We start from the raw sequence: 13,062 nt of genomic DNA, 5'->3' as shown, positions 1-13,062 counted from the left end.
CGAGTTATTTATTGTAAGAATTTTCATATAAGTAAATAAATTGGCTTTTACATGAATAATTTATTCAAATTATCGTAAAATTTTTAATTTTTCATTAAGATATTAATTTGAAATTAATTTTAATCTAAAGTTAACAATAATTGTTACGTAAAAAATCTTGTGTCTGTCGGTTTGATACCGTTTCATACATTATATAAAATAAAGTATATATTAAATTTAGTAAAAAATCTAGTAAATAAAGTTTTAAAAACTCCATATAAATTGCCAATTGAAAGATATTAGATTAAAATTTTGTTTAAGTTATAAGAAATTCGCTTCCAAAAGGTGCTTTACTTCATAAATATACGATATAATGTTACTCTACGTCGTATAACAATAATTTTGTTATTACTTCTTTCGTCATTAATCAACTTATATATAAAAAAATATTATCATCAACTTGACTTCCATTAACTTGAAGGTAATAAATCAAATATGCAAATCGTCATTATATTAAGGTTGTTTGAAAAAATCGATACTTTAATACGAAAATAAAGATTAAGAATTTAAAACAGAGTGGCCGAGTGGATAAAAACCACTGAACACAGTTGTTGGTCATGTGTTCGTACCCTCACCAACGGACCGGCCACGTGGAGTTATCCGGGTTTAATTCACATTAATAACATCTAAATAGGGCCAGTTTCCCATAGAAAGTCCACCCGGGAGACAGTCCCTCGACAAATTGCCCACGTGTCGCATTTGCCGTAACCAAATAATCCAATCCAATTTTGAAACAGAAACAGCCTGTTGGTGAGGCGTGAACCCACGACTGACTACCCGTGCTCGGTGATTTTATCCACTCGGTCATTGGTGAGCCAGCTGACATATTCAATTATCTGATAAACTGACAGTTATACTCTACAAATTTCTTCTTTAAATATTGATTTAGTAATAATCTATTTAATGTTTGATATTTTAAAAAACAAAAATTTAAATTAAATAATCATTAAAAAGACTTCCGGCTTTAGTTAATAAAATGAATTCGACCAGTTAATACTCAAGCACTAATTTGCATAAAATGCAATCTAATAAACATGTGATTCCAGTTACGTACGAGTAGTTAATTTCTTTCGCTTCTGTAATTATCTCTAAATATTAATATAATATTAAATTAGTTTTATTAAAATTAAAATCTATAAAGGTCTAGCAAATAATTTATCTGCCATTATTGATTTTCGTCCTGTTTATTCACACTTATCCATTTTATTTTTCTTGAAAGTAGATAGGAGCATCGGAGGGAAATTTATACAAGAGAGACTTAAAATAAATAATATAATTATAAAAAATAGTTTTAATTTTCGTTTTTGAGCGTATAAATCAATTTAATCTATTCTGTAATTTTAAATCTTAAACATTAATTAATTAATTAGTGTAAATATCTTTTTCTCAAGTAGAAAAATACACTTACACTAATAGAGATTCTCGGGATGCACCCCTACTTGGCAGATAGCCTGCATTGCCGTATGAAAAACAACAACAATTTTTAAGCTTTTTAGAGCAATTTTTAAACTGTCTTCGTCTCAAAAACTGATCAAAGCATCCATGACTACCTTTAAATTGCACTTTCCAATACTTTCATTACCCTCATCCAATTCTTTACGTTTCAATTTATTGAAAAGATTAGTTAATTTCTTAAGTAAAGATAACGGACAGCATATTTGTATAGGTCTATGCAACAATTCATTCAATCAATAAACTTTCAATTTTTTCACTATAGATTATAGTTTTTGCTTATAAAAATTACATTTTCCTCTTTACAGAGATCTGCCCATTAATAGCCGAGTGAATAAACCTAGTATACAGTTGAAGTCAGTCGTAGGTTCGCACCTCACCAATGGGCTGGCCCCGTGGAGGTTTTACAGTTTTCATTGCGTATCTAACATCTAAATAAGAGCCAATTTCCCATATAAGTCTACTCTGGAGGCATTCCCCTGGCAGATTGCAGGTGTTGCGCTGCATTATCCCATTATTCCAGTCCAACCCAATCTTTACAGAACATAAAGAACAATTCTTTTTCTCTTTAAGAAAAGATAACTTTCAAGAAAGTGAGAGAATTTTTTTTCTAATACAATCAAGAACAAAAGAATAAATGGAGTTCTCTTTTTTACAATTATTTTTAAAATAAGTTTTCTAGTAAAGTGATTTAAGAATGAGTTATTTCTTAGGCCGCGACTCCACTAGCCGTAAAAGGGCCGTAAAACACCTCACCGTAAAAGCTTTTAATCACGTGACCATGATATTTTACGCCTGAGCAGGTCGTAAAATCAACGTAAAAGCGAGTTGAACACTGCTCAACTCGCTTTTACGTTGGTTTTACGACCTGCTCAGGCGTAAAAGCTTTTACGGTGAGGGGTTTTACGGCCCTTTTACGGCTAGTGGAGTCGCGGCCTTACATACAAATAAAAAATTTTAAAAAATAAATATCTTTAATACTTAGTAAAACCTCCAATAACGGCCACCTCTAAACAGCGGCCATTTTTCTCGTCAGTGGTTATTTTATTTATTTCTTTTTTTGTATTTTTAGTGCGTATCTGTCACCCAAGACGGCAGTATGGATCGGTGGGAATGACATAACCTATGAAAATTGTTACGAATGGTCAAGTGGTCAAATGTTTCAATATACAAGTAAGTAGTTTAAAATAAATACAACATATCCCAATTCGTCCTTGTTTCTTTTGAAGTAGGAAAAAATATTCAATTATATTTTCTTGTGAATCGTATTTCCAATTCACGAAAAATCCACCCGTGACCGAACAGATAACTATTAAAAACTGGTAGTTAGTCGCGGGTGACCAACGGCTTGACTATATGGAATAAACCACTGAATATTGGTAGTTTGTCGCGGGTTCGCGCCTCACTAACGGGCTGATATTTCCGAGTTTTCTTCAAGTGTCTAACACCTGAATAGGGTCCGTTTTCCATAGAAAATACTTCCGGGAAGCATCTCCTCTTGACAGATATCCAATGTGCCTTATCAATCCATTTTACCGATAAAAATTTTAATAGATGAGGTTTCAGCTTAGCGCTCTTGAGAATCCGAATCCTAAGAAAGTTGGTTTGATCTAAACTGTCTGGTTTTGTCCCTCACCAGTTGGTAAGAACGAGGTTTGCATTGGATTGGGATAAGGTAAAGCAACGCAAGGACACTGTGTCAAGGGAGGACATCTATGGAAAACTCCCATATTTAGATGTATTTTTTTACTATTGCCTTGTGTGCGCGAAGAGGACCTTTTTTACGTTCATCGTGGATTCGCCAGGTCCACAAGAGGGCCCGACGTATCCGGACAAAGAACAGTAGAAGTCCAGGGAATTTTCGACTGCCCGGGTCATCCAGAGCTGTAAACTAACCTTACTGCCTCGATTATCCGGCCTTACCACCTCGATTATCCGGCCCACTAAATTATATTTAAAGATATGAATTGATATGTTTATCTTGTTAAATATTTTATTTATATTTCATATATTTATTAAAAAAACAATTTCAGTTCCTGAAGAGTTCAATTGTTAAAGCTATATTGTCCTTTGTATAATTATTGATTTACCTGCCGTAATTTTCAAATTTCAGACCTAAACATTTCCTCTGCCGTCCATCTGGTTGTTTAACTGTCCTTAATTAATTTCGAGAACGGCGTTTGATGAAAATCTAGACCAGATATGAAAAGCTTAGGGACCGGAAACCCCGATTAACTATATACGTAATTTTAAATTGAAAATACGATTAAAAATTGCAGTCCTGCATTTTAACTTCACAATAAATAATTGCTCGTATTTTACTTCAAGTTTTAATTAAGAAAAAGAAACATCATTTACGTATGATATACTTACGTACAGTACATATTAAGTAATACGTACATAAACTGACTTTTAAATCTTTAAAAATAAAAATAAAAATAAAATGAAAATAATCATACTATAAATCAAAATCCGAACATCTGTGTTTAATTAAAGCAAAATCCAAAAGATATTAACATTTTCTCGTTTACGGTTTAAAACAATTCATTAAAAGTGAGAGATTTTAAACAGAAATTAAACTTTCCTCTAGAGGCAAGCTCACCTTTAATTATATTTTAATTAAAAATTATACATATCTCTACGAAATTTATTATTAATTTATTAAGAAACTCTTAAACTGTGTGGTTAAAAAGGATATTTTAGGGAAATTTATATTTTGGAGTGAATTTATTTTACAAAACAAAGTCGTAACTCTGATACCAAACAGACTTTTACTTGTAAGCCCTTGCGAAGTAAGCGTGCATTTCCGTCTGTTAACGTCCGATAGGATTTAAAGGATCCACATTTTTTTAAATATTACTAAAATAAATCTTACAAAGATATCATCCGGAAGAGATTGGAAGTTCATCCTTCTCCTTTGCAAGTATCTTATAGTAAAGTTTGTTTCGTGTTTATATTATATTTCGACGACATGATTGTTTATTTTTTCTTAAAATTATTTATAAAGAAAATTATATTTATTTTCATATAGTTTTATTAATATAATTTAAGAATTCAAACTATAATTCCATGTTACCGATAGAAATCTCGTTGTTTTTAAAATTTATAGTTTTAATAAAAATGGATAAATTTATCGTCTCGTAGATAAACTGCATAATATCGAATTTGTGTGATAATCACACGTAACATGAACGTAAGATGGTGGTCGAGGAGGCAATACCAATATATACGAACTTCCGATTGGGACCGGAAGTCACGTGATTTTAGTTCATAAATTTTTCCCCAAAGCGGAATTAGTTATATAACAGGCATGACTCTCTTGTTAACAGGAAAAGTATGATGTACAGGGGCAAGCCACTACTAAAATCGAGAGTAACCTTATCTAATATTTAGATAAGGTCGCGAGCCTTCATTAAAGTCAATCCTTGCATTTACACGTGATGTGAAATGTAATTTTCTGATAATTTTGATTTATTTCGGTTATACGTAATGACGAAACGTTAATTATTATATAATATGCTAAGTGCAGAAGGCGCTTTACAAATTATATAGAAAATAGTAATTATTATATATAAATTATATAGTAATTAGCAACTTTCACAACCATGAGGATGTTTATAATTTTTTAAGCATTCTTAAAATAAATAACATCACATATCGTTATTATTTATTAGTTAATCAATATGTTAAAATTATAGCAATTTAGAGGTTATAACTAAAATAATTATTATAAAATGGCAAAAAGCTTAATTTTAAGAATAGTGATGAATTTTATATTAAAAAATAAAACTGTAAATGCTAATAACCAGTAAAATCATTAAGTCCGTCACCACTCGAGATATGATACATGACTCCTTTATCTCCTCATCCCTTTGTAATTTAACCACCAAAATTTTATCTCATCGATGATCCTTATATACAAACTACCATGCCAAATTTTATTACTTTATCATTGCCTTATCCTGAGATATTAAACGAAATAAACGCCAACACATACAAACACACATACACACATACATATTTCGGGTTTCAGTTATGACCCCTTCTATCTTCCCTTCCTTAAGCTTCAAAGTAGTTCGAACCACACACACACGCACACACACACTAACATCCCTACAAATAGAAAAATCTCCGAAGTTTTTTTTAATTTCTCGACGTTTCGAGGTCCCCTAAGTCCAAAGATGTAAAAATCTTGGGGGGTCATTTTTTTGACCGATCGCCATACTTTCCCTCTGTTATATGCAACATCCGGGAAAGTAATAACTGCTTGTTATTTGTAGTATATTGCATAACAGAACACGTTTCGTCGTTTGTAAGTACAGTGAGTGCACATTCGCTAATCCGGACTAATTATAAAATCGTTCGTGTTGTTTATAATTTTGATTTTTTTGCTTCTGTAGCCACTAAGACGGCTGTTTATTATAATTGATCCACAATTGACGGAGTGGACGGGTCCGACGTATCCTGCAAAAACCTCTTTTCGAAAAATTTCGGGTGTTCTTCGCCCAAATTCAGTCCCAAGTCCTCCAGAGCGATAGGAATTATTTCCATCTCGGCAATCCGGCCGTCCAGTTCTTTCTATTTGTGAAACGTTCAGATTAAAGGGGAAAGAAAGGAAATGAACTAAAGGCAAATACATATTTACCCAAAACAATCATTATGCTGAATTTGGTGTATATGTCGCAGGGATATGATAAAAGTGGGGATTTGGTCAAATCCCTAAGGGAGATGATCAATTTACTGAAGTTGTTAAAATGACAATTCTATAGAGTCATTTCCCTAAAAAAATAAGTGATTTGATCAAATCCTTGTACTGTTTTAGTGAAAAGATAAAATAAACAAGTCAGGACTTGCATAACACTGCTTGCGCAAGTTACCCGCCCCCTCGTCCCTTCAACAGGCTAGTTGCCGGCGACTTCTGACGCACGCAGTTGTACAAATCATTACGTCACGATAGTCGCGCGCATTTATATTTTATTTTCCTTGTAATTTGTACGATTATCAAAATAATGGCTTTGAATACAGGACAAAATCAGACTCAAACCGAATTTGTGTGTGAAGAACAGTTCAATGAAACTATCAGAACGTGTTTGAGCGAGCGGCATGATAAAGAAAAACCGTTGCGGACTCGCGAAAGAATAGAAGAAGCTATCACAGCCATTGAACAATTTAAATTAGCACCAGTACTTAAGTTTCAACGGACAAATAAAGAGTATTACTACGGAAAAAATACGATCTAATGGAAGCAGGTACTAAAAAATCTTTGATTTTGAAGAGAAAGTCTGACTCCGATCCAGTTGTGAAAATAGTGCCTGCAGAAGAATTTTATCACATACTTCGGGAAACTTATCAGTCAACTGGCCACGGAGGCAGAGATAAAATGCTGTATAGTTTGAAATCGCGATACTTTATACCCACTTCGGTTGTTCTGGAGTTTTTGAAACTGTGCACGGTATGTCAGTCTTAAAAAAGTTTCCAAGAAAAGGAATCGTCGTTCGTCCAATTGTATCCTGCGACTTCAACCATCGTGGTCAGTGGATTTAGTTGACTTGCAGTTAACCCCAGACAGAAATTACAAATGGCTATTATATTACCGGGATCGCGCGACGAAATTCAGCTTTCTGCGGCCGTTGACTTTGAAAAGAGCAGCTGAAGTAACAATGGAGCTATTAAAAACCTTTCTGGTTGTCCTCATATATTGCAAAGTGACAACGGCCGTGAGTTTACGGCTACTGTCATACAAGAGTTAACATCCCTGTGATCAACATGTAAAATTGTAAATGGTAGGCCTAGACATTCAGCCAGCCATGGATCTGTTGAGCGATCGAATCATAATGTCGAAGCTATGTTACGTGCTTGGCTTATTGACAATGATACAAATAATTGGGCTAGGTTGTTATTTTGTTCAGTTTCAGAAGAATTCTTCTTTTCATCGTACCATTCAACGATCACCTTACAAAGCCTTATTTGGAAAAGACCAAAAAACGGGACTCCAATCTACTCATATTTCAAAGGAATTGCTTGAGAAGCTTGTTACTGAAGAGGGCTTGGATCAACTTCTTAAACAGCAACATAGTGACAACACTTTGACATCAAAGAATTTACCAGCAACTCAATTAATGAACAACGATGACGCTTCAACTTTAGAAGTTAATCCAGAAGCTGAATTAATTAACTACAATGCTTCAACTTCAAATTTAGAGGATCTACTAGCATCTGAATCAATAACACACCTCGAACCAGTTTAAAACTCTACAACATCTGTACCGCCAGTTAAAACATCTGTACTGTTAATAGAATCAAAAACAGAAGCAGTTGACAGCAAAGTAAAACTACATTGTGTTGTTTGTGGAACAGAATCTACTGGAGCCCATTCATGCGACATTTGTAAAAATCCAGTACATGCAATATGTGGAAATAGCGTAGAAGAAGGATATGAATCGAAAATTTTATGCTACTTATGCCAAAAAGAAAAGAAAGTTATAGATCAAAGGGAACATGCCACAAAATACCTAAAAATATCAGCTGAAAAAATGGAAGATTTTTCATTGGAGAAATTTAAGAATGTGTTAGTAAATTCCATAGTTTTGGTTGATGTACCTAAGGTAGATAGAGGTCCATTAGATGGAAATAATATTACGGGGATAGTATTAGTTTAAAAAAATAATTTATACCAAATTGGTATTTCAGCTGGCATTATAAAAGATTGGCTTCCTAGAAACGCTCCTCAAATAGCTACAGCCACATTTACCGAAACCGTCCCACCGATAAAGCTAAGTTTGCGAGAAATTGCTGGAAAATTATCTTTATTCGGAGGTCAAGGGTTTAAGAAACGTTCCTGTGAAAAATCCAAGGTACAATGCAAAACAAATAGATGTGTCTATAAAAAAATAACGTCCTCTGTAACTCCAGGCGCCACAAATGTACAACGTGTTTCAATAAAAATAAATAAACTTGGCGTTATCTCTATCTTTTCATATAAGTACTTCTTACTTTGTTGATTCGTTTTCTGTCATTTCACGAAACCAGTTTAGAGATTTGATCAAATCACTTATTTTTTAGAGAAATGACTCTATAGAATTGTCATTTTAACTTCTTTAGTAAATTGATCATCTCGCTTAGGGATTTGACCAAATCCCCACTTTTATCATATCCCTGCGACATACTCACGTACTGTACATACGTTAAACTTTATAAAGCATGTTAATTTTATAAATTTGTCATGTTTTAAAAAATTATATATATAATATATATATATATACAGTATATATATTATTGTATTGTATATATATTCAACACAAAACGTTTTGCGACAGAACGAACAAACTTAATTCGGATTAGTGAGAGTGCGGTTCATTTCTTGTTGTTACTGATTGAGATTAAATTAAAATTTTCATCGGATATTTTCAATTTTAATAAGTGCTCTAATAATATAATATGATAATTTTTAATTATATTCTTCTTTAAAACTTTCCTCATTATCACGAATAATATCTGTTTAGGTTTTAGGTTTTTGAGCTCTTCATCTACACTTGCCGTTGTTCTTATTCCTCTACCTTTCAGATTTATATACAAAAATCAATTTTAGTGAGCGATTGCTGTGCATCCTAATTAAATAATCTTTCCATTTTAATGTTATTTATTTCACTGGCGCTATTTAATTTTCTCTAACATTCAAAATTTCGTTGCTCGTTAATGACTTATAAAATTCAAAATTTTTGTGATTTTATAAAATTTACTACCCGAAATAATCGACTAAATAAAATAAACTCAATTTTTTTAATAAAAAGGATTAAATAGAAGTATATAATTATAAAACAATCTCCGTTTATGGAACATATGCCCATGAATGGTTCAGTGGATACTGTAAAACCACTTTTATGGTCGCCGGTTCTTGCCTGATTGAAAGTCATTTTTCGAGTTTTCTTCACGTGTTAATCACCTAAATAGAGGCCAGTTTTCCATAGAAAGACTGTCCAACGTCTAAATAAAAAGTTTTCCATAGAACATCTTCGTGTGGACGATCCAAATCTTCTCCAGATCGCCCATGTGTTGCATTGCCATATAATATGAAATCATACCAAACTAAACTCTTCACATTTTATATATTTATTTTAAATTTAAAAATCACAAAGTGCAAGTAACTTTTATCTTGTGCAAGTAACTTTTATCTTGCTACGGGCCTATACCTGGAATTTATTTTTAAAATGTAGATTTAATGAACCTTGAGTATTTATCATCATTATCTGTTTCGGTCTAGAAGTTGAATTACTATAATTTACTCTTCTATTCCAGTCCTAATTACATTAGGCCAATTCTTACGTATCCATTATGATAATGAAGAAATTCATTTACATTTGGTAGATGGTAAATATGTAGATTAGAAATTATCCAGTAATTTATAACTTTATTTACAGAAATTTTTTAAAATTTTAATTAGCCTCTAATTATAATTCCATTATGTGTATCATTTAACCCGGACGAGTTAATTACCATGATTTCGAAATATTTTACATTACTTTTTAAATAATTGTTAAGTAACAGACAACTAATGTCCAAAGCTTTGATTTGACATGTAGAGGAAAGACATGGCCATATACGAAGTGTTTATCCTGGGAGAACGGGATGGGAGAAGAGAACAAAAAGTGATAGGGAGAGAGTAAAAGAAACATAGGGTTCCTCATGGCTTGCTGTGCACCCAGAAAATTTAGACCCTAGGTTATTCTGTGAGAATTCTTTCGAAAGTTTCCTCCACACAACGTGACAGTTCCACTGTTCTCACTGTTGGATCTATCTGGATCTTTAAGTCTCTTTCTTGTTTAGTCTTTATATGGAGGAATCCTTTAGGAGAAATCCACGGGAAGTCAGGAAAATATAGGGTTATTTATGGCTTGCTGCGTGTCCAAGAAGTCTGGGTCCTAGGCTTTTATTTGACAAAGACGGGAATAGAAACGTAAATAGAAAAAATACGTTTTGCAGTAATACAGTAACTGGGGCATATCAAGTTTGTTTTCTAATGAGCTTCTTAACCAGAAACCTAGCAAGAAATGAGTGTTTGTTCGTATGCCAAATGAGAAAGAGAGATATAAATTGTCCTAATAAATAATAAATAACTTTTAACATTTCTTAAAATTTAAGTGTTTGAATGTTTTTACTTTTCCGGCTATTATATATAACAGGGGGAAAGTATGGCAATCGGTCAAAAAATGACCCCCAAGATTTTTACATTTTTGGACTCGTGACCTTGAAACGTCAAGTAATGCAAAAAAGTTTAGGGTTTTTCTGTATGTATGGATGTTTGTGTGTATGCGCGACTGCTGAAGCATGTATGTATATATATACATACATCTGTTCTTAACTTTATCTAAAGAGCAGTTAATGTTAATTGAGTGTCTTATAAAAATTTGCCAGGACAAATTTAATTTTACAAAATTATGAAATGTCTCGTAGACAATACATACAGGATGTGTCTTTTTTCCATGAAAAAATGACACTGTGTTGTCTTAAATGATTGTATGTATTGTCTACAAGACATTTTTTAATTTAGTGTCTTCACATTACCAAAGAACGTCAGTTCAGATCTCAAATTCCAGGTGTTTTTTTCGTATTTGAGTCTTATTTCTTTGTTTGCAATATAATTTTTAAGGTTATATATTTCAAGTGTTAACTGATTGCTAAGAATTTATGCAAGTCATTAAAGAAAATAATTTTGAAAATCCATGCTTCTATTTTAGTAAATGTTAAACTTGAATATTGATAAATGACAGATAAAATATATAGAGACTCTACTGTATACCTTTCTAGACTTTTATGGTATTTATATCTCTAAACATTTCATGTTTCTAATTTAATGATAAAATCAGTTATCAAGACATCTAGACATAGCTTAATATTTAGATGTAGAATTGTAGGATTAATGGGATAAAGCATCACAACACACGTGCGATGGGCCGGGAGGACTTTCTACGGGAAATTAGCCTGTTCGGATTTAGACACACGAAGAAATCTTGGACAATTCCGCATAGACAACACGTTGGTGAGGCGCAAATTCGCAATCTATCATACTAATAGTGTCAGTGGTTTAATCAACTCAGCCACTTGTAGGCAATATTTCTTTTTGAATGTAAAATCCATAAGAATTTTACATTCAAAATACCATAGACACGCTCTTATGATCTTATTCTTATAGAAGAGAAGAGAAGACTTGGGACAATCTGGATTGACAAAACATCAAAAAATGATCTTAAAATTGATAATTTGGAGACATGAAAAAGATGGGCGCCAGACCCTTCACAAATGCGTAGCTCACACTTTAAAATGTCAATAAACTAAACTGTTTTACTTATTTAACGTAAGAAACTTTAATTTATAATGTATATTAGCCTTCTGTATTCAGGGGCTAGGCCTAATACGTCTGCTGGTCCCATCCTTTTTGAGCCCGATAATTTGCGACAATTTTATTTAACGAAAAGATTATTATGGAAGAAATGAATAATAATGTTTTTTTTTTAAATTTCCATTTATAATAAATTTATAAATTTGCATTAAATAAATGTATGTTAAATATATTTTAAGTGTTAATTAGCTAACTGCCCATCAGTGGTCATTGCATAAAACCACTGAATGATGGTCGTGGGTTCGCGCCTCGACTACGGATTAGTCACGTAGTGTTTCCGGGGTTTTCTTCACGTTAGTAACACCTAAAGAAAGGCTAGTTTCCCTTTATAAAGTGCATACATTTCGTATGCACTTTATAAGGGCACCTGATAACCTCTAAACAACGGCCTTCTTCATGTTCCCGTCAATGGACGTTGTTCACAGGTTTGACATTATTAAACCTTAGAAGTACAACAAATATAAAAATCTGGTCTGAACAGTGCGCTTCCAAGAAAATAATTTATATTAATCAATATTAAAATATAAAAAAGGAGAAAAAATAATTTTAATGATTTTTAAGCATGATAGAATATTAATAAGCATTTTATTATTTAAAACTTTAATAAAATCTTTTCCATTTAAATAAACAAAAATAATGACGTAATTATTCTGCGTTTCTGAATAAATAGCTTTCGTATATTGATAATCTCCTCATTGTGCAAACCGAGAGCAATATCATCACCAATCAATATCTCGTTAACTTTGTTTTATATCGAAATCTCTCTTACAATTTATAATTACGAAATATCAATATTTTCCCTGGCGTTTAAATAATAATGGTTTACAATATCGTTTAAACGCTTTCTACGTAATCCTTATACTTAAATTTTAATTTAGGGTATATTAAATTAGAAGGCTGGATGGCCGAGGCAATTAAGGATTTGGATTGGATAAGGCAAGGCAACACATGGCTGTCTAGCCTGTAAGGCCCTTGTAGGAAACATGCCTTTCCGAGAGGCCTTCCAGAAGGACTTTCTATAGGAAACTGGTCCTATTTAGGTGTTAGACACGTAAATAAAATTCAGAAAACTCCACGTGATGAGACACGACTCATCATCCCCTCCAGACCTCACTGAACCCACGATGAGTATGGAGAAAAGGCCTTAGGGCTCACAGAGCAGAAGGAGAAGGAAG

At 32.7% G+C, this 13,062-nt stretch overlaps 1 protein-coding gene across 1 annotated transcript in view; it reads left to right on the top strand.

Moving 5' to 3' along the window:
- Nucleotides 1–13,062, top strand: part of LOC136989949 (uncharacterized) — a 162,310-nt gene that overhangs the window by 89,477 nt on the left and 59,771 nt on the right. The window contains exon 8 of the mRNA XM_067288257.1: nucleotides 2,564–2,664. Within this exon, the coding sequence (XP_067144358.1) occupies nucleotides 2,564–2,664 (101 nt within the window). The remainder of the gene's footprint in view (nucleotides 1–2,563; nucleotides 2,665–13,062) is intronic.

This window comes from Centruroides vittatus, unplaced genomic scaffold (genome assembly GCF_030686945.1).
Source record: "Centruroides vittatus isolate TY-2023 unplaced genomic scaffold, ASM3068694v2 scaffold_769, whole genome shotgun sequence".
NCBI lineage: Eukaryota > Metazoa > Arthropoda > Arachnida > Scorpiones > Buthidae > Centruroides > Centruroides vittatus.
This window is presented reverse-complemented; position numbering and strand designations above follow the sequence as displayed.